This window comes from Ranitomeya imitator, chromosome 1, assembly GCF_032444005.1.
Source record: "Ranitomeya imitator isolate aRanImi1 chromosome 1, aRanImi1.pri, whole genome shotgun sequence".
In the NCBI taxonomy this organism is placed as follows: domain Eukaryota; kingdom Metazoa; phylum Chordata; class Amphibia; order Anura; family Dendrobatidae; genus Ranitomeya; species Ranitomeya imitator.
In genome coordinates, this window is record NC_091282.1 from 553,167,341 (window position 1) to 553,190,534 (window position 23,194).

A 23,194-nucleotide genomic window follows, 5' to 3' on the forward strand; every position below is an offset into this window, starting at 1 on the left:
AGCATCTGAAACAACGGATGCTAGAAGCCTGGGCTAGCATTTCTTCTGCGGTGTTGCTATCAGTGTGTCAAGAGTGGGAGAAGAGGCTTGCATTGACAATCCAACACAATGGGCAGCACTTTGAACACATTTTATAAGTGGTCATAAACTTGTAAATAACTCATGAAATAATAAAGTTACGCTAAAACCAAGCACACTATTGTTTTTCTTGTGAAATTCTCAATAAATTTGATGTGTCACATGACCCTATTCCCATTGGAAAAAATAAAGTTGGATCCAAAATGGCCAACTTCAAAATGGCCGTCATGGTCACCACCCATCTTGAAAAGTTTCCCTCCTCCCATATACTAATGTGCCACAAACAGGAAGTTGATATCACCAACCATTCCTATTTTATTTAGGTGTACCCACATAAATTGCCCGTCCTGTGTGTATATACGCACACACACGTGCGTCTCACAAAATTAGAATATCATCAAAAAGTTAATTAATTTCAGTTCTTCAATACAAAAAGTGAAACTCATAATACAGGATTTTTTGGACTATGAGATGTACCTTTCCCCAAAAAAATTAGGAGGAAAATCGGGGGTGCGTCTTATAGTGCGAACGCAGGCTTACAAGGAGGTTGCGGCAGTGGTGTAGCAGGATATTTTAGAGCACTTCATGCTTCCCTCTGCTGACAAGCTTGTTGGAGTTGGAAATATCATTCTCTAGCAGCACCTGTCCACACTGCCAAAAGTACAAATACCTGGCTTAAAAACAACAGTATCCCTGTGCTTGATTGGCCAGCAAACTCACCTGACCTTAACCCCGTAGAAAATCTATGGGATATTGTAAAGAAGAAGAGGAGAGACACCAGACCCCACAATGCAGACGAGTTGAATGTTGCTATCAAAGCAAACTGGGCTTCCATAACAACTCAGCAGTGCCACAGGCTGATCGCCTCCGTGCCACGCCGCATTGATGCAGTAATTGATGTAAAAGGAGACCTGAGCATTGAGTGCATTTACTGAACATACATTTCAATAGGGCAGCATTTCAGATTCTGAAATCATTTTTTCAAGCTGGTGTTATAAATTATCTTAATTTACTGAGACAATGATGTTTGAGTTTTCATTGGCTGTAAGCCATAATCATCAACATTAACAGAAATAAACACCTGAAATAGATCACTCTGTTTGTAATGACTCTAATATATGAATTTTACTTTTTGTATTGAAGAACTGAAATAAATTAACTTTTTGATGATATTCTAATTTTGTGAGAAGCACCTGTATATACAGTGGGTACAGAAAGTATTCAGACCCCATTAAATGTTTCACTCTGTTTTATTGCAGCTATTTTGTAAATTCAAAAAAGTAAATTTTTTCACATTAATTTACACTCTGCACCCCATCTTGACTGAAAAAAACCTGAAATGTAGTAATTTTTTCAAATTTTATAAAAAAGAAAAACTGAAATATCAGAATCATAAGTATCCAAACCCTTTGCTCAGACACTCATATTTAAGTTACATGCTGTCCATTTTCTAGTGATCCTCCTTGAGATGGTTCTACTCCTTCATTGGAGGCCAGCTGTGTTCAATCAAACTTCTAGGACTTGATTTGGAAAGGCACACACGTGTCTATATAAGACCTCATAGCTCAGAGTGCATGTCAGACCAAATGAGAATCAGGAGGTGAAAGGAACTGGCCAAGGAGCTCAGAGACAGAATTGTGGCAAGGCACAGATCTGGCCAAGGTTACAACAGAATTTCTGCAGTACTCAAGGTTCCTAAGAGCACAGTGGCCTCCATAATCCTTAAACGGAAGAAGTTTGAGACCACCAGAAGTCTTCCTAGACTTGGCCGTCCAGCCAAACTGAGCAATCGTGAGCAAAGAGCCTTGGTGACAGAGGTAAAAAAAGGAACCCCAAGATCACTGTGGCTGAGCTCCAGAGATGCAGTAGGGAGATAGGAGAGAGTTCCACAACGTCAAGTATCAATGCAGCCTTCCACCAGTAAGGATTTTATTGCAGAGTATCCCGATAGAAGCCTCTACCCAGTGCAAAATATTTGAAAGCCCGCATAGAGTTTGCCAAAAAACACATGAAGGACTCCCAGACTATGAGAAATAAGATTCTCTGGTCTGATGAGATGAAGATGGACCTTTTTGGTGATAATTCTAAGTGGTATGTGTGGAGAAAACCAGGCACTGCTCATCACCTGCCCAATACAATCCCAACAATGAAACAAGGTGGTGGCGGCATCATGCTATGGGGGTGGTGTTCAGCTGCAGGGACAGGATGTCTGGTTGTCATTGAAGGAAACATGAATGCGGCCAAGTAAAGAGATATCCTGGATGAAAACCTCTTCCAGAGTGCTCTGAACCTCAGACTTGGCCAAAGGTTCACCTTCCAACAAGACAATGACCCTAAGCACACAGCTATAATAACAAAGTAGTGGCTTCAGAACAACTCTTTGACCATTCTTGACAGGCCCAGCCAGAGCCCTGACCTAAACCCAATTGAGCAGCTCTGGAGAGACCTGAAAATGGCTGTCCACCAACATTCAACATCCAACCTTATGGAACTGGAGAGGTTCTGCAAGGAAGAATGTCAGAGGATCCCCAAAACCAGGTGTGAAAAACTTGTTATATCATTCCCAAGAAGACTCCTGGCTGTACTAGCTCAAAAGGGTGCTTCTACTCAGTACTGAGCAAAGGGTCTGAATACTTATGACTGTGATAGTTCAGTTTTTCTTTTTTAATAAATTTACAAAAATTATTGCATTTCTGTTTTTTTTAAGTCAAGATGGGGTGCAGAGTATATATTTTTTTAGAAAAAACAATGAACTTTTTTGAATTTACCAAATGGTAGCAATGAAACAAAGAGTGAAAATTTTAAAGGGGTATACATTCCTTCCATACCCACTGTAAAGTGTGTATATACACTGCTCTAAAAAATAAAGGGAACACAAAAACCCACATCCTAAATATCACTGAATGAAATATTCCAGTTGTAAATCTTTGGTCATTACATAGTGGAATGTGTTGAGAACAAAAAAAAAACTAAAAATTATCAATGTAAAATCACAACTAATATCCCACGGAGGTCTGGAGTTGGAATGATGCTCAAAATCAAAGTGGAAAATGAAGTTGTAGGCTGATCCAACTTCAGTGGTAATGCCTCAAGACAAGGAAATGATGCTTAGTAGTGTGTGTGGCCTCCACGTGCCTGTATGACCTCCCTAAAATGCCTGGGCATGCTCCTGATGAGGCAGCGGATGGTCTCCTGAGGGATCTCCTTCCAGACCTGGACGTGGTGGATGGTGGTCTGTGGTGCAACGTGACGTTGGTGGATGGTGCGAGACATGATGTCCCAGATGTGTTCAATTGGGACGGGGGAACGGGCGGGCCAGTCCATAGCTTCAATGCCTTCATCTTGCAGGAACTTTTGACACACTCCAGCCACATGAGGTCTGGCATTGTCCTGCATTAGGAGGACCCCAGGGCCAATCGCACCAGCATATGGTCTCACAAGGGGTCTGAGGATCTTATCTTGGTACCTAATGGCAGTCAGGCTACCTTTGGCAAGCACATGGAGGGCTGTGCGGCCCTCCAAAGAAATTCCACCCCACACCACTACTGATCTACTGCCAAACCGGTCATGCTGAAGGATGTTGCAGGCAGCAGATCGCTGTCCACGGCGTCTCCAGACTCTGTCATGTCTGTCACATGTGCTCAGTGTGAACCTGCTTTCATCTGTGAAGAGCACAGGGCGCCAGTGGCGAATTTGACAATCATGGTGTTCTGTGGCAAATGCCAAGCGTCCTGCAAGGTGTTGGGTTGTGAGCACAACCCCCATCTGTGGATGTTGGGCACTCAGACCATCCTCATAGAGTCGGTTTCTAACCATTTGTGCAGACACATGCACATTTATGGCCTGCTGGAGGTCATTTTGCAGGGCTCTGGCAGTGCTCCTCCTGTTCCTCCTTGCACAAAGGCTGAGGTAGCAGTCCTGCTGGGTTGTTGCCTTCCTACGGCCCCCTCCACATCTCCTGGTGTACTGGCCTGTCTGCTGGTAGCGCCTCCAGCAAAGCAAACCTTTCCACAGCTCGCACTGATGTGCCATCCTGGATGAGCTGCACTACCTGAGACACATGTGTGGCTTGTAAAGTCTGTCTCATGCTACCATGAGTGTGAATGCACAACCAACATTCAAAAATGACAAAAACATCAGCCAGAAAGCATTGGTACTGAGATGCGGTCTGTGGTCCCCACCTGCAGAACCACTCCTTTAGTGAGTGTGTCTTGATAATTGCCAATAATTTCCATCTGTTGTCTATTCAATTTGCATAACAGCATGCAAAATTGATTGTCAAACAGTGTTGCTTCCTAAGTGGACAGTTTGATTTCACAGAAGTTTACTTGGTGTTATATTCTCTTGTTTAAGTGTTCCCTTTATTTTTTTGAGCAGTGTACACACATACACACTACCGTTCAAAAGTTTAGGGTCACTTAGAAATTTTCTTATTTTTTAAAGAAAAGCACAGCTTTTTCCAATGAAGCTAACATTAAATGATTCAGAAATACACTCAATACATTGTTAATGTGGTAAATAACTATTCTAGCTGCAAACGTCTGGTTTATAATGCAATATCTTCAGAGGTGTATAGAGGCCCATTTCCAACAACCATCACTCCAGTGTTCTTATGCTACGTTGTGTTTGATAACTGTGTAAGAAGGCTAATGGATGGTATGTTAGCACAGCTGAAAACAGTTTGGCTGATTAGAGAACCTATAAACCTGACCTTCCTTTGAGCTAGTTGAGAATCTGGAGCATTACATTTGTTGGTTCCATTAAACTCTCAAAATGGCCAGAAAAAAAGAACTTTCATGTGAAACTGGACAGTCTATTCTTGTTCTTAGAAATGAAGGCTAAACCGGACACTGCCCTCCAGTTGGTCTTGGGGTCACTAAGGGTGATTCCGGACCAGGCAGGTTTACATAACATAATTCTGACTTTTAGTTTGAGAAGCAGACATTTAGCAACTTATCTTGGTGATATATGCTGATGTATACTTGTATTGTTTAAGTTTAATGATTTTATTTTCAGTAATAATATTTAAATTGGCATCACAAGCAAATGTATACATGTATGATTTCTATTTCAAGCTGTATCGTTAACCTACGGAAATGTCTGTATGTATACCTGTCTCTTTTCCTTCCCTTTCCCCATATTGTATGGGGTCTTTCCTTTCCCCCTTCGCTGTTATCCCTCACCCTCTACCACTTATCTTCCCTTTATGTTAAAAAGTTAATAAAAATGATTTGAAAGTGAAATGAAGGCTATACCATGCGAAAAATTGACAAGAAACTGAAGATTTCCTACAACGGTGTGTACTACTCCCTTCAGAGGAGAGCACAAACAGGCTCTAACCAGAGTAAAAAGAGAAGTGGGTGGCCCCAATGCACAACTGAGCAACAAGACAACTACATTACAGTCTGTAGTTTGAGAAATCGATGCCTCACAGGTCCTCAACTGGCAGCTTCATTAAATAGTACACACAAAATGCCAGTGTCAATGTCTATAGTGAAGAAGCGACTCTGGAATACTGGCCTTCAGAGCTGTGTGGCAAAAAAAGCCATATTTGAGACTGGCTAGTAAAAGGAAAAGATTAATATGGGCAAAAGAACACAGAAATTGGACAGAGGAAGATTGGAATAAAGTGTTATGGACAAACGAATCCAAGTTTGAGGTGTTTGGATCACACAGAAGAACATTTGTGAGACGCAGAACAACTGAAAATATGCTGGAAGAGTGACTGGCGCCATCTGTCAAGCATAGTGGAGGCATTGTGATGGTCTGGGGTTGCTTTGGTGCTGGTAAAGTGGGAGATTTGTACAAGGTAAAAGGGAATATTGAGTAAGGAAGGCTATCACTCCATTTTGCAGCACCATGCCATACCCTGTGGACAGCGCTTGATTGGAGCCAATTTCATCCTACAACAGGACAATGACCCAAAGCACACCTCCAAATTATGCAAGAACTATTTAGAGAAGAAGCAGGCAGCTGGTATTCTATCTAATGGAGTGGCCAGTGCAGTCACCAGATCTCAGCCCCATTGAGCTGTTGTGGGAGCAGCTTGACCGTATGGTTTGACCGTATGGTACGCAAAAAGTGCCCATCAAGCTAACCAACTTGTGGGAGGGGCTTCCGGAAGCATGGGGTGAAATTTCTCCAGATTACCTCAGCAAATTAACTGCTAGAATGCCAAAGGTCTGCAATGCTGTAATTGCTGCAAAGGGAGCATTCTTTGACAAAAGCAAAGTTTGAAGGAGAAAATTATTATTTCAAATAAAAATCTTTTTTTCAAACCTTGTCAATGTCTGGACTAGATTTTATAATTATTTGGCAACTCATTTGATTAATAAAAGTATGAGTCTTCATGGAAAGCACAAAATTGCCTGGGTGACCCTAAACTTTTTGAAACGCCGAAACGCGCGTCGAGGCCTTTCCCTGCTCCCACCACGCCGGCTTTCTGTCACCAGCATGTCCCAAGGTAATGTTACAGCAACATTAGCAGCATGCACGCATTTTTCCTAGGACTTGGGTTTGCTGGCGACATTTACACCTCTATGCTCTTTTTGCACATAGTTATACATTTTTTATGAGATACCCTGATGGGCTACCTCTAAGGGTTTGTTATATATTATCTTATATTATGATGTCCTCCCTTGGGGATGCCCATCTGTGTACCTTTTTTCATTTTTGAGTAATGAGCATATACCGGCGTGTTGGTGTAGTTAGGATGCCTGGATTTTTCTGTGTCTTTCCCCAGCATCTAGTTTAACATCTCTTATGCTGGTGTCATTATGCCTGTTTTTTGCCATGCATTGTTTTTTGTCCATGTGTATTTATTATAATTCTGTGCATTTGACACTTTAATAAAATTGTTCTTGATACCTCTACCGCTTGGTTGTGGACTTTTGGACATATTTATATTTTTGATGGGTTCTGTATTTCACTCATCTTCATTCGCCCCGCAACCTAGTGTGTTTTTATAGGTTTACATACTGGATGCATATTTACTGGTCTTAGGGGTCTAGAGATGTTTTAGGTTTGGTACGCTGGAGGTTTGTACTACCTGTTAGAGGAGGTGCGCAAAGCTGGATGTGACAGTGTGTTGGGAGAATACTGAATGGGGGTATTGTGGGAACCCCTGGATCTCAGTGTACTGCTCTGGAGTGATTTCTGTGGAAAAGCTTTGGTTATCATTATACCTGTAATGGGGGCTTTGGTTGACACTTCTTTGAAGGAGGTGGGAGCTGGATGTGGCTCGCGACCCTCTCTCAGTGATGAATGTGGCTCTCAAGGTCAGAAAGGTTGGGGACCACTGTTCTACAGGATGTATATGTATACATATATAGTTTTAATTTGGGCTTATTTTGCTTTTGTTTAACATCTTACAATTCTATTCTTCCATAATTGTACATCATTGTAACCTTATTAACTCAGTGTTGTGAGTAGGCTTCATAGATAATATGTAGAAAAATTGTTTTATCCCACTATTGTGCAGGTTACAGAGCTGGAGACTCAGTCTACAACAATGACAGCCACAGATCAAGAAAGTGAACTTTCTGAGCGACTGCGGGAGCTGGAGACACTGCTAAGGAACAAAGAAGAGGTGATTCAAGTGTTGTATAATGAATTGATTTGTAGAAGTACACGTCATGTAAAATTCAGTATATTAATTAGCATATAGTCTATTGAACAGTGCGACTGCATGTTGATGATGAGCACGTATTCAGTTGTGCAATATATGAGATTGCTCACCATTAAATAGAGATATCACATTGTACTGACCACATAGTAATAGTAAAAGTACAAAATAATATAACAATGATAATGCAAAAGAGAGCACAATAAACACAAAAACATAGCTGTCACAGCAAAAGTGTTCATGGGTTTACCTTTCCTTTGGCTGCAGGAGATCCTTCACTTGAAAGGACAGAGACCTGACCTGATAGAGCTGGAGAGTGAACGAGATGAGCTACTCCAGAAACTCCAGGTAAGAAAATGATCAATGGTAAGAAATCCTTCTGCTTTGTGCAGCACACTTTCCCACAGGCAGAAATGCTGCTTTTTCCAGTGCTTTCCTTCTGCAGGTGTCTTCTCTGAACCTCGCAATCTACTTTTATTATTGCATTAGTCCTACGTTCTTTGTGTTTTTCCCTTTCTTTGAAACTTGGTGTTTTTTTGTGCAGAAACACTGGGATTTGATGCATCAAACTCTTTTCGACAGAATTCTGGTTTAAAACTGAAATGTTGTTAAACCTATGCATGACTTATAGTTTCAAAATAAAATGTGACTTTTGGCATTTTTCGGTTAGTCCTGGTCATCTCTGCCACTCTGTTGAAAAGTTTGTGACGTTTGGTTGGGACTGATAATGGCCAAGAAATGCATCATAATTTACATCACAAAAGTGGAATAAATTATGTAAGAAATATATTTCAGCCCTTGGAATAACATTTCTTATGGTGGAGCACAGCAGCTGAACGATGCACCAAAGTTATTAAAAAGAGCATGTCTCTTCATCAATTTGCTGCATTTTACTGCAGTGTTTCCTACATCAAGCCAGCCTTGGTGAAGTGTGGCATAAGAGTGTATTCATATGCAGCAGAAATTATTCAACTGAAAATCAGTACCAGTTAGCTGAAAGAAGCTGTTTTGTCGGCAAGAACATGGATTTATTTACCAAAGCCCCATTCAAGTAAACAGCACATTTTAAAAAATGTCTGCAATAGATCTGTTATGTGTGAATAGATCCAATTACTACTGTATTAGCGATGAGCGAGTGTGCTCGTTACTTGAGATTTCCGAGCATGCTCGGGTGGTCTCCAAGTATCTTGGGCGAGCTTAGAGATTTAGATTATATCTCCGCAGCTGCATGATTTGCGGCTTTTAGACCTCCTGAACACGTGATGATTCCCTAACAAACAGCCTGAACACATGCATGGATTGCCTGTTTGTTAGGGAATCATCACATGTATTCAAGCTGTCTAATAGCCGCAAATCATGCAGCTGCAGCTGCCGCGACTCAAACTAAATCTCTGAGCATGCCCAAGATACTCGGAGATCACCCGAGCATGCTCGGAAATCTCGAGTAACGAGCACACTCGCTCATCACTAATTACTATGCAATACTCCTTTAGTGAGTAATAACCCGTGTGTAGCAGGCCAATGACATCATGTTTATTTTGTCCTCTGGTGTCTAGCTGGTTAAAGGGATTTTCCAGATATACTTTTTTATATCTATGAGAGCCCTCTAGATCAGGGGTGTCAAACTGCGTTCCTCGAGGGCCGCAAACCATGTGTGTTTTCAAGATTTCCTTAGCATTGCACAAGGTGCTGCAATCATTATGTGTGTAGGTGATTAAATTATCACCTGTGCAGTACAAGGAAATCCTGAAAACATGACCTGTTTGCAGCCCTCGAGGAATGCAGTTTGACACCCCTGCTCTAGATGAAAAAAATCATCATCACTGCTGAGGCAAGTGATTGGCTGTATCAATCATGTGCACTGTACACTCCCTGACAGAAGTTATGTCGCTTATCCATGTTATGTAAATAAAAGCTTATAACCCGACGTTAAGTTCATCCATTGGTTGTATAAATTATTCTTTTGAAAGCTGAAACCCTCCAAAATATGGTTTTGGTTAAGAAAATAAATTGGCATCAATGCAGAAATATTTATCAGTTAATGGACACAGAATGGTCAGATTTTGGCAAGACAAAAGTTTTGTCGCCTGGTCATATAATGCACCCAATCCTAGTTTACATCCTCACCTGTGCTCAGTAAATGATCGGTTAATTAGTGTGTGTATAAAAAGAAACCCAGCACCCCAGACCTTCACTTGAACTGCAACTTGAGTTCTGACAACATGCCAAAGATCCACCCTGCGACCAAAGCCTGGATTATCAAGAGGCTGAAGGCCAGATCCACTGCAGAGGTGGCTGGCACCTTTAATGTGTCTCAGCGTCAAGTACAAAGAATTAAAAAAAGATTTGAAGAGACTGGAGATGTGTTTGACTAGCCTAGGTTCGGCAAACCCCGCAAGTCAACTGCTCAGGAGGAACGTTTGTTGGTTAGAAAATCCAAAGCAAGTCCCTCTTCCACTGCAGCAGAGCTCCAACAGGCCTGGTCACCTCAAGTCCCTGTGTCATCTAGAACAGTTTGTAGGATTCTGACTCGCAATGGCCTCCATGGTCGAATCAGTGCCCAGAAGCCAGCACTAAACAAAAGGCAAATAAAAAAACGTGTGGCATTTGGCAAAGTCCCACCGCCTGCTAAACAGATAGACGCTGAAAAAGTGGCAGAAAGTGGATTTCTCTGATGAATCTTCAGTAGAATTACACCACAGACACCGCAAATACTGCAGGAGACCTACTGGAGCCCGTATGGATCCAAAAGACACCCAGAAAACAGTTACATTTGTGGTGGAAAGATCATGGTCTGGGGTTACATTCAGTATGGGGGTGTGCAAAACATTTGCAAGGTGGAAGGCAATATCAATAGCCTAAAATATCAAGAAGTATTAGGTACCTCTTATATTCCAAATAATAAAAAGGGTCAAATTCTGCAGCAGGATGGTGTTCCATCTCATGCATCCATCTCTACAACAAAGTTCCTCCAGGCAAAAAAAATGAAGGTGCTCAAGGACTGGCCAGTCCAGTCACCAGACATGAACATCATTGAGCATGTTTGGGGTAGGATGAAAGGGGAAGCTTGGAAGACAAAACCAAAGAATCTAGATGAACTCTGGGAGGCATGTAAGACTGCATTCTTTGCTATTCCTGACCGCATGGATGCAATCCTTCAAGCTCATGGAAGTCACACAAAATATTAAATATGATTCTAATAGCACCACAGCTATATTTGTATTTTAAGTTAATTATTTGTTTGAATATCACATTACTTTCTGTGGGTGACAAAACTTTTGTCTTGCCAAAATCTGACCATTCTGTGTCCATTAACCGATAAATATTTCTGCATTGATGCCAATTTATTTTCTTAACCAAAACCACATTTCGGAGGGTTTCAGCTTTCAAATGAATAATTTATACAACCAATGGATGAATTTAACGTCAGGTTATAAGCTTTTATTTACAAAACATGGATAAGCGACATAACTTCTGTCAGGGAGTGTAGTGAAGTCACCTCTGTAGCTTGTAGACAATAGCTGGGGGCAGCAGCAGAGAGGCCGTGCTGGAGCAGGGGAAAGTGAGTACCAGCTCAGCTTATCAGCTTATTATTTTCACCTAGAGCAAGCCCAAAGGCATAAAAACCGGGAAAACCCCTTTAACAACAATGCTCGAATGCAGATCGCAAATTATGATGAAGTGCCATTCTGAATATACTCTAAAACACTCCTGCCCAGTCTGTTACTCAAGGAGGGAAAGTGTACTCTTTGCCACTGTCCTCATCTGACTGCTGGTAGCTTACCGATGACACTAATAGTCTCTGGCAAAAAAATGTGCTGCATTATTAACAACTATTCACTGTTGGTTATTAATTATTGCATCCATCCAACCCTGGCATGCTTATTTAGCCTTATGGATTCTTTCTAAATTACCCGAGAAGCACATCAGGCGAGATCCATATAGCACATCCATGTGCCTTATGTACACTTGTACGCATTTCATCCATGTGAGTATTATTTCATTCTGGATTCCCTTTGTCAGCTTGCGGCAGGTTGCTATGGAGACACATTGCCCTGGCGCTTTGTTGAAGGATACACATTTGGCTTCCTGTTATTCTAGTTTGTTGGGAGGGAGAAGTCCCTGGATGGGGGGAGCAGTCTAACTGTATTCTCTCCGCACCATGATATCTCCTAGAGGCACAAGACCTTGAGATATGAGAAATATGTAAGGCGATGTGGTAAAATCATGCCTTATACTATATATGTCCTCTAAGGGAATGTCCACATTTTTTACATCTGAAAACAGTATCTTGTCAATCCATATTTTCATCCATAGGAATGGTGTTTTTCACAAATACAGGAGCATGCTGTTCCCACAGAGCATTTCCTCAATGTTCTATAGGAGCTTTTCCCTATTTGTTAGCTGGTTGGCTCCATTCATCAAAACAACCATTTTCAGTTAGCTGTAATCAGGCCTGTATTTGCCAATAGGCCCTGGCTCTCCGCCGGTATCAGTGACAATGACCTGAATTTTTTATTTTTTTTACAAACTTGTCCAGAGTAGGGTGATTGTGGGAGAAGAACTAAGGAATTGTAGTGAATATCATTGCTCTGATTGGTGCAACAGCAGTCCCACTGCACCACCAATCATAGCAAAGAACACTGACACTCACAGCAGAAGGATAGGCTTACTTCCCTGCTCTAGGGAATAATATATAATGTTACAGGGTATATATACTAGATTCCTTAATAGGGCGTTGATCCAGGGATCTAGTCTGATTGCCATATGTGGAGTCGGGAAGGAATTTTTTTCCCCAATGTGGAGCTTACTCTTTGCCACATGGGTTTTCTTTACCTTCCTCTGGATCAACATGTTAGGGCATGTTAGGTTAGGCTATGGGTTGAACTAGATGGACTTAAAGTCTTCCTTCAACCTTAATAACTATGTTACTATGTTACCTCATCACCTACCCATAAACATTTTATTGTGCAAGTTTTAGGTTCTTAATTACTTGCAGGGAATGTGTTCACACAGGGGTGGGTGAGGGTGGTGGTGAATATATATAGTAAGTGGGGGGATCGGAGAAGAGGGGCAATATGTGGCAGCATACTATGTTTGAGGGTGGCATGGGGGGGTGGGCATAGTGCTGGAGCCTGGTGGGATGCTATACAGTTGAAACCAGAGGTTTACATACACTATATAAAAAGACACATATGCACGTTTTATATTGTCAATATCTGACATTAAATCAGAATAAACGTTTCTCATTTTAGGCCAATTAGGATTACCATAATTATTAATATTTGCCAAATGCCAGAATAATGAGAGAGAGAGAGAGAATGTTTTAAGGAATTTTTATTATGTACTATAAAGTCAAAAGTTTAAATACACTAAGATTACTATGCCTTTAAACAATTCTGGACTGCCTGTATGATGATGTCATGTGTTCGGAAGCTTCTAATAGATTTTTTGGCAACATCTGAGTTAATTAGAGACACACCTGTGGATGTGTTTTAATGCACACCTGAAGCACACTGCTTCTTTGTGTAGCATCATGGGAAAGTCTAAAGAAATCAGCCAAGATATCAGGAAGAGAATTGTGGACTTGCATAAGTCTGGCTAATCCTTGGGTACAATTTCAAGATACCTACAGGTACCTCATTCACTTGTACAAACAATTCTAGGCAAGTACAAACAAGATGGGAATGTCTAGCCATCATGCCGCTCAGGAAGGAGATGGGTTCTGTGTCCTAGAGATGAATGTGTTTTGGTCCAACATGTGCATTTCAACCCAAGGACAAAAGCAAAAGACCTTGTGAAGATCATGGTAGAAGCTGGTAAGATTGTGTCAATATCTACAGTGAAACAAGTTTTGTATCAACATGGGCTGAAAGGCCACTCTGCCAGGAAAAAGCCATTACTCCAAAACAAAAATAAAAAAGATTAATGTTTGCAAATGCACACAGGAACGGAAATCTTAATTTTTGGAGACATGTCCTTTCGTCTGATGAAACTAAAATTGAACTTTTTAAGCATAATGACCATTGCTACGTTTGGAGGAAAAAGGGATAAGCTTGGAAGCCTAAGAACACCATCCCAACTGTGAAACACAGAGGTGGCAGCATCATGTTGTGGGGTTGTTTTGCTGCAGGAGGAACTGATGCACTACATAAAATAGATGGCATCATGAGAAAAGAGGATTATGTGGCAATACTGAAGCAACATCTGAAGACATCAGCCAGGAAATAGCTTCGGCGGAAATGGATCTTCCAAGTGGACAATGACCCAAAGCGTGGGAAAATATTCTGAAAAGTTTCCAGGCTCGAGTTCATATGAGGACATCCAGCAGAGGGCGCCTCACCGTGACTGAAGGTAACTACAGGTCATTGACCTACATTCCATTCATTCGCTGGGGTTTTACTGGCATAAGCACAGCTCCTAAAATTAGTTAACCCCTTCAGATGGATTTACAGCGTGGGACGAGACTGAACATCAGAAGGTATGTGATATTGTTGTTTTTTTATTTTACCTTTTTTACAGAGCGAGGGTCTTCAGGTGGATTACCAGTATAATAAACTATTCCAACAACCTGTGTATTTATTTCATTAAAGAACTTTGTAATAATGTGTGTGTTTTTTAACCATTTCATACTATTGGATTAATAATGAATAGGTGTCATAATTGACGCCTCTCCATTATTAATCTGGCTTAATGTCACTTTTCAATAGCAAGGTGACATTAACCCTTCATTATCCCATATCCCACAGCTACACAGGAATGGGAAGAGATTGGCCAAATGCCAGAATAGGCTCATCTTCCAGATGTGCCTTTTCTGGGGTGGCTGGGGACAGATGTTTTTAGGCAGGGGGGGGGGCAATAACCATGGACCCTCTCCCGGGTATTAATATCTGCCCTCAGTCACTGGCTTTACCATTCTGGCGGAGAAAATTGTGCGTGAGCCCACGCCAATTTTTTCCGCGATTTAACCCTTTAAATTAATAGCTAGAGCGCCCAAATTTTGCACATACACACTACTAACATTAGTAGTGTGGAATATGCAAAAAAAAGGGATATGAGATGGTTTACTGTATGTAAACCATGTCTCATATCATGTCGGGTTTGGGAAGGAGATAGCAAAAGCCAGCAATTGAATTACCGGCCATTTTCCCGGAGTCAGTCATACAGGAACGCATGGACGAAGTGCTGGGGGGCTCTGGTCCTTCACAAAATGTCGCCAGAGCCCCCGCAGCACCGGAGCCCCCCTACAGACCCCCTCATCCCAGCCTGCAGCACAGGAGCCCCCTGCAGCACAGAAGCTCCCCTGCAGACCCCCTCATCCCAGCCTGCAGCAATGCTCCACTCCTGTCTCCAGCAACGACCCTGGGACCCTGATCCACCGCAGCCACAACCCCTGGTAACAGTGGTAAGTAATAAGACGCATGGATTATAAGACGCACCACCAATTTATTAAAAAAAAGTTTTTCCCTATTTTTCTCCTCAAAATTTGGGGTGCGTCTTATAATCTGGAGCGTCTTACAAAGCGAAAAATACGGTATACATATACAGTGGGGCAAAAAAGTATTTAGTCAGTCAGCAATAGTGCAAGTTCCACCACTTAAAAAGATGAGAGGCGTCTGTAATTTACATCATAGGTAGACCTCAACTATGGGAGACAAACTGAGAAAAAAAAATCCAGAAAATCACATTGTCTGTTTTTTTAACAATTTATTTGCATATTATGGTGGAAAATAAGTATTTGGTCAGAAACAAAATTTCATCTCAATACTTTGTAATATATCCTTTGTTGGCAATGACAGAGGTCAAACGTTTTCTGTAAGTCTTCACAAGGTTGCCACACACTGTTGTTGGTATGTTGGCCCATTCCTCCATGCAGATCTCCTCTAGAGCAGTGATGTTTTTGGCTTTTCGCTTGGCAACACGGACTTTCAACTCCCTCCAAAGGTTTTCTATAGGGTTGAGATCTGGAGACTGGCTAGGCCACTCCAGGACCTTGAAATGCTTCTTACGAAGCCACTCCTTCGTTGCCCTGGCGGTGTGCTTTGGATCATTGTCATGTTGAAAGACCCAGCCACGTTTCATCTTCAATGCCCTTGCTGATGGAAGGAGGTTTGCACTCAAAATCTCACGATACATGGCCCCATTCATTCTTTCATGTACCCGGATCAGTCGTCCTGGCCCCTTTGCAGAGAAACAGCCCCAAAGCATGATGTTTCCACCACCATACTTTACAGTAGGTATGGTGTTTGATGGATGCAGCTCAGTATTCTTTTTCCTCCAAACACGACAAGTTGTGTTTCTACCAAACAGTTCCAGTTTGGTTTCATCAGACCATAGGACATTCTCCCAAAACTCCTCTGGATCATCCAAATGCTCTCTAGCAAACTTCAGATGGGCCCGGACATGTACTGGCTTAAGCAGTGGGATACGTCTGGCACTGCAGGATCTGAGTCCATGGTGGCGTAGTGTGTTACTTATGGTAGGCCTTGTTACATTGGTCCCAGCTCTCTGCAGTTCATTCACTAGGTCCCCCCGCGTGGTTCTGGGATTTTTGCTCACCGTTCTTGTGATCATTCTGACCCCACGGGGTGGGATTTTGCGTGGAGCCCCAGATCGAGGGAGATTATCAGTGGTCTTGTATGTCTTCCATTTTCTAATTATTGCTCCCACTGTTGATTTCTTCACTCCAAGCTGGTTGGCTATTGCAGATTCAGTCTTCCCAGCCTGGTGCAGGGCTACAATTTTGTTTCTGGTGTCCTTTGACAGCTCTTTGGTCTTCACCATAGTGGAGTTTGGAGTCAGACTGTTTGAGGGTGTGCACAGGTGTCTTTTTATACTGATAACAAGTTTAAACAGGTGCCATTACTACAGGTAATGAGTGGAGGAAAGAGGAGACTCTTAAAGAAGAAGTTACATGTTGTGAATTCTGTGGTCACAAGTGGTATTGCAGTCTCTGGGCGTCCTCCCTCAGGTGTTTTGGTGAGCTCGTTGGCTGCCTTGCTATTTAGCTCCACCTGAGTCTGTCTTCCTTGCTCCTTGTCAATGTTCCAGTGTTGGATCTGAGCTACTGCATCTTTCCTTGGGCCTGCTGCTCTGCTAGATAAGTGCTTCTAGTTTGTTTTCTGTTTTTTCTGTCCAGCTTGTTATTATCTTTTGCTGGAAGCTCTGAGAAGCAAAGGGGTGCACCACCGTGCTGTTAGTTCGGCACGGTGGGTCTTTTTTGCCCCTTTGCGTGGTTTTCGTTTTAGGGTTTTTTGTAGACTGCATAGTTCTCTTTGCTATCCTCGCTCTGTCTAGAATATCGGGCCTCACTTTGCTGAATCTATTTCATTTCTACGTTTGTCTTTTCATCTTGCTAACAGTCATTATATGTGGGGGCTGCCTATTCCTTTGGGGTATTTCTCTGAGGTAAGTCAGGCTTGTATTTCTATCTTCAGGCTAGTCAGCTCCTCAGGCAGTGCCGAGTTGCATAGGTAGTGATAGGCGCAATCCACTGCTGCTTCCAGTTGTGTGAGGACAGTTCAGGTACTGCAGTCTACAGAGATTCCACGTCTCAGAGCTCGTCCTATTGTTTTGGGTTTTTGCCAGATCTCTGTATGTGCGCTGATTACTGCACGCTGTGTTGCCTGATTGCCAGCCATAACAGTACAAGGAGCCAATTCAATGATTTCCAATAGAGGGAAAAAAGAAATCCTGACATCATTTTTTTTTCTTAGCTTTGTCTTCAGTCTTTTTTTTCCCCTAGACATTAGAGTGCTTCAGGACACAGCTGTGGACATGGATATTCAGGCTCTGTGCTCCTCAATGGATAATCTCGTTGTAAATGTACAAAAGATTCAAGATACTATTGATCAGAAATCGATGCTAGAACCAAGAATTCCGATTCCTGATTTGTTTTTTGGTGACAGAACTAAGTTCCTGAGCTTCAGAAATAATTGTAAGCTATTTTTGGCCTTGAAACCTCATTCTTCTGGTAATCCTATTCAACAGGTTTTGATTATTATTTCTTTTTTGCGCGGCGACCCACAGGACTGGGCGTTTTCTCTTGCACCAGGAGATTCTGCATTGAGTAATATTGATGCATTTTTCCAGGCGCTGGGATTGCTTTACGATGAGCCTAATTCAGTGGATCAAGCTGAGAAAAATCTGCTGGCTTTATGCCAGGGTCAGGATGATGTAGAACTATATTGTCAGAAATTTAGAAAATGGTCAGTACTCACTCTGTGGAATGAATCTGCACTAGCGGCTTTGTTCAGAAAGGGTCTCTCTGAAGCTCTTAAGGATGTAATGGTGGGATTTCCTATGCCTGCTGGTTTGAATGAGTCTATGTCCTTGGCCATTCAGATCGGTCGTCGCTTGCGCGAGCGTAAATCTGTGCACCATCTGGCGGTATTGTCTGAGAGTAAGCCTGAGCCTATGCAGTGCGACAGGACTATGACTAAAGTAGAGCGGCACGAACACAGACGTCTGAACAGACTGTGTTTCTATTGTGGTGATTCTACTCATGCTATTTCTAATTGTCCTAAACGCACTAGGCGGTTCGATAGCTCTGCCGTTATTGGTACTGTACAGTCCAAATTCCTTTTGTCCATTACCTTAATGTGCTCTTTGTCATCATATTCTGTCATGGCGTTTGTGGATTCAGGCGCTGCCCTGAATCTGATGGATTTGGATTATGCTAAACGTTGTGGATTTTTCTTGGAGCCTTTGCGGTGTCCTATTCCGTTGAGAGGAATTGATGCTACACCTCTGGCCAAGAATAAGCCTCAGTACTGGGCCCAGCTGACCATGTGCATGGCTCCTGCACATCAGGAAGTTATTCGCTTTTTGGTACTGCATAATTTGCATGATGTGGTCGTGTTGGGGTTGCCATGGCTACAAACCCATAATCCAGTATTGGATTGGAACTCTATGTCGGTAACCAGCTGGGGTTGTCAGGGAGTACATGGTGATGTTCCATTTTTGTCTATTTCGTCATCCATTCCTTCTGACATCCCAGAGTTCTTGTCGGACTTTCAGGATGTATTTGAAGAGTCCAAGTCTGATGCCCTTCCTCCGCATAGGAAGTGTGATTGTGCTATCGATTTGATTCCTGGTAGTAAATTCCCTAAGGGTCGTTTATTTAATTTGTCCGTACCTGAACACACCGCTATGCGCAGTTATGTGAAGGAGTCCCTGGAGAAGGGACATATTCGCCCATCGTCGTCACCATTGGGAGCAGGGTTCTTTTTTGTAGCCAAGAAGGATGGTTCGCTAAGACCGTGTATTGATTACCGCCTTCTTAATAAGATCACTGTTAAGTTTCAGTATCCCTTGCCATTGATTTCTGACTTGTTTGCTCGGATTAAGGGGGCTAGTTGGTTTACTAAGATTGATCTTCGTGGTGCGTATAATCTGGTGAGAATCAGGCAGGGAGATGAATGGAAAACGGCATTTAATACGCCCGAGGGTCATTTTGAGTATCTGGTGATGCCGTTCGGACTTGCCAATGCTCCATCTGTTTTTCAGTCTTTTATGCATGACATTTTTCGTGAGTATCTGGATAAATTCTTGATTGTTTACTTGGATGACATTTTGATCTTCTCTGATGATTGGGAGTCTCATGTAAAGCAAGTCAGAATGGTTTTCCAGGTACTGCGTGCTAATTCCTTGTTTGTGAAGGGATCAAAGTGTCTCTTCGGTGTGCAGAAAGTTTCATTTTTGGGGTTCATCTTTTCCCCTTCTACTATCGAGATGGATCCGGTTAAGGTTCAGGCCATCCAGGATTGGACTCAGCCGACATCTCTAAAAAGTTTGCAGAAATTCCTGGGCTTTGCTAATTTTTATCGTCGCTTCATCTGTAATTTTTCTAGCATTGCCAGACCATTGACCGATTTGACCAAGAAGGGTGCTGATTTGGTTAATTGGTCTTCTGCTGCCGTGGAAGCTTTTCAGGAGTTGAAGCGTCGTTTTTGCTGTGCCCCTGTGTTGTGTCAACCTGATGTTTCTCTTCCGTTCCAGGTCGAGGTTGATGCTTCTGAGATTGGTGCAGGGGCGGTTTTGTCACAGAGAGGTTCTGGTTGCTCAGTGTTCAAACCATGTGCTTTCTTTTCCAGGAAATTTTCTGCTGCTGAGCGTAATTATGATGTGGGCAACCGAGAGTTGCTGGCCATGAAGTGGGCATTCGAGGAGTGGCGTCATTGGCTTGAGGGTGCTAAGCATCGCGTGGTGGTTTTGACTGATCATAAGAACCTTACTTATCTTGAGTCTGCCAAGCGCTTGAATCCTAGACAGGCCCGTTGGTCGTTATTTTTTGCTCGTTTTGATTTTGTGATTTCATACCTTCCGGGCTCTAAAAATGTGAAGGCGGATGCTCTGTCTAGGAGTTTTGTGCCCGACTCTCCGGGGTTATCTGAGCCGGCGAGTATCCTCAAGGAAGGAGTCATTGTGTCTGCCATCTCCCCTGATTTGCGGAGAGTGTTGCAGAAATTTCAGGCTAATAAACCTGATCGTTGTCCGGCCGAGAAACTGTTCGTCCCTGATGGGTGGACTAGTAAAGTCATCTCTGAACTTCATTGTTCGGTGCTGGCCGGTCATCCAGGAATCTTTGGTACCAGGGAGTTGGTTGCTAGATCCTTTTGGTGGCCGTCTCTGTCGCGGGATGTGCGTGCTTTTGTGCAGTCCTGTGGAATTTGTGCTAGGGCTAAGCCCTGCTGTTCACGTGCCAGTGGGTTGCTTTTGCCCTTGCCGGTCCCGAAGAGGCCTTGGACACATATTTCGATGGATTTCATTTCTGACCTTCCCGTTTCTCAAAAGATGTCTGTCATTTGGGTGGTCTGTGATCGCTTTTCTAAAATGGTCCATCTGGTGCCCTTGGTTAAATTGCCTTCCTCCTCTGATTTGGTGCCTTTGTTCTTCCAGCATGTGGTTCGTTTGCATGGCATTCCTGAGAATATTGTTTCTGACAGAGGTTCCCAGTTTGTCTCAAGGTTCTGGCGAGCCTTTTGTGGTAGGATGGGCATTGACCTATCTTTTTCCTCGGCCTTCCATCCTCAGACTAATGGCCAGACCGAACGAACCAATCAGACCTTGGAAACATATCTGAGATGTTTTGTTTCCGCTGACCAGGATGATTGGGTGTCATTTTTGCCGTTGGCTGAGTTCGCCCTTAATAATCGGGCCAGCTCGGCTACCTTGGTCTCTCCATTTTTCTGCAATTCTGGGTTCCATCCTCGTTTCTCTTCAGGACAGGTTGAGTCTTCGGACTGTCCTGGTGTGGATTATGTGGTGGACAGGTTGCAGCAGATCTGGACTCAGGTAGTGGACAATTTGACCTTGTCCCAGGAGAAGGCTCAGCTTTTCGCTAATCGCAGACGCCGTGTGGGACCCCGACTTCGTGTTGGGGATCTGGTTTGGTTATCTTCTCGTCATATACCTATGAAGGTTTCCTCTCCTAAATTTAAACCTCGTTTTATTGGTCCGTATAGGATTTCTGAGATTCTCAATCCGGTGTCTTTTCGTCTGACCCTCCCAGACTCCTTTTCCATACATAATGTATTCCATAGGTCGTTGTTGAGGAGATACGTGGCACCTATGGTTCCATCTGTGGAGCCTCCTGCCCCTGTTTTGGTGGAGGGGGAATTGGAGTATATTGTGGAGAAGATTTTGGATTCTCGTGTCTCTAGACGGAAACTCCAGTATCTGGTCAAATGGAAGGGTTATGCTCAGGAAGATAATTCCTGGGTTTTTGCCTCTGATGTCCATGCCCCAGATCTTGTTCGTGCCTTTCATGTGGCTCATCCTGGTCGGCCTGGGGGTTCTGGTGAGGGTTCGGTGACCCCTCCTCAAGGGGGGGGTACTGTTGTGAATTCTGTGGTCACAAGTGGTATTGCAGTCTCTGGGCGTCCTCCCTCAGGTGTTTTGGTGAGCTCGTTGGCTGCCTTGCTATTTAGCTCCACCTGAGTCTGTCTTCCTTGCTCCTTGTCAATGTTCCAGTGTTGGATCTGAGCTACTGCATCTTTCCTTGGGCCTGCTGCTCTGCTAGATAAGTGCTTCTAGTTTGTTTTCTGTTTTTTCTGTCCAGCTTGTTATTATCTTTTGCTGGAAGCTCTGAGAAGCAAAGGGGTGCACCACCGTGCTGTTAGTTCGGCACGGTGGGTCTTTTTTGCCCCTTTGCGTGGTTTTCGTTTTAGGGTTTTTTGTAGACTGCATAGTTCTCTTTGCTATCCTCGCTCTGTCTAGAATATCGGGCCTCACTTTGCTGAATCTATTTCATTTCTACGTTTGTCTTTTCATCTTGCTAACAGTCATTATATGTGGGGGCTGCCTATTCCTTTGGGGTATTTCTCTGAGGTAAGTCAGGCTTGTATTTCTATCTTCAGGCTAGTCAGCTCCTCAGGCAGTGCCGAGTTGCATAGGTAGTGATAGGCGCAATCCACTGCTGCTTCCAGTTGTGTGAGGACAGTTCAGGTACTGCAGTCTACAGAGATTCCACGTCTCAGAGCTCGTCCTATTGTTTTGGGTTTTTGCCAGATCTCTGTATGTGCGCTGATTACTGCACGCTGTGTTGCCTGATTGCCAGCCATAACAGTTACAGGTCTGTGAGAGCCAGAAATCTTGATTGTTTGTTTCTGACCAAATACTTATTTTCCACCATAATATGCAAATAAATTGTTAAAAAAACAGACAATGTGATTTTCTGGATTTTTTTTTCTCAGTTTGTCTCCCATAGTTGAGGTCTACCTATGATGTAAATTACAGACGCCTCTCATCTTTTTAAGTGGTGGAACTTGCACTATTGCTGACTGACTAAATACTTTTTTGCCCCACTGTATGTGTCTCACTGACATATATATATACCCCTATACTATGTGTAGACATTTATTTTAGCTATTCTATTCTAACCTGGCAGTGTGATTTTACTGTACACCGCGCTGAATTGCCGGCTTTTCTCTCTAACACCGCTGCGTATTTCTGGCAAGTCACACTGCTGGTCCATGTGTAATCCGTATTTTTCTGGCCCCCATAGACTTTCATTGGCGTATTTTTTGCGCAATACGGTGACAAACGCAGCATGCTGCGATTTTCTACGGCCGTAGAAGACCGTATAATACGGATCAGTAAAATACGGCTGATAGGAGCTGGGCCATAGAGAAGCATTGTACTGTGTGCAATCCGTATTTTCAGCACCTCTCTTACGTCCGTAAAACATGGTAGTGTGACGCCGGCCTCAGTGGGATCTGTTAAAGCATTCCAGAGTTTATGAGTTATAACCTCATAAAGTGACAGTGGTCAGAATTGTAAAAATTTGCTTGGTCATTACGTACCAAAATGGCTCTGTCACTAAGGGGTTAAGGGCAATCGTACCAATTACTAATGAAATGTATATAAACTTTTGACTTTGCAGTAAGTAATAAAAATGCCTTAAAATATTCCCTCTCTCATTATTCTGGCATTTGGCAAATATTAATGATTATGGTAATCCTAATTGACCTAAAACAGGAAAGCTTTATT

The 23,194-nt window shown here is 42.8% G+C and overlaps 1 protein-coding gene across 2 annotated transcripts in view; it reads left to right on the forward strand.

The window, feature by feature from the left end:
• HOMER3 (homer scaffold protein 3) overlaps positions 1–23,194 on the forward strand; it is a 221,667-nt gene that overhangs the window by 188,411 nt on the left and 10,062 nt on the right. For both annotated transcript variants that reach the window (XM_069767718.1, XM_069767717.1), the window contains 2 exons: positions 7,559–7,666; positions 7,970–8,050. In XM_069767718.1, the coding sequence (XP_069623819.1) occupies positions 7,559–7,666; positions 7,970–8,050 (189 nt within the window). The remainder of the gene's footprint in view (positions 1–7,558; positions 7,667–7,969; positions 8,051–23,194) is intronic.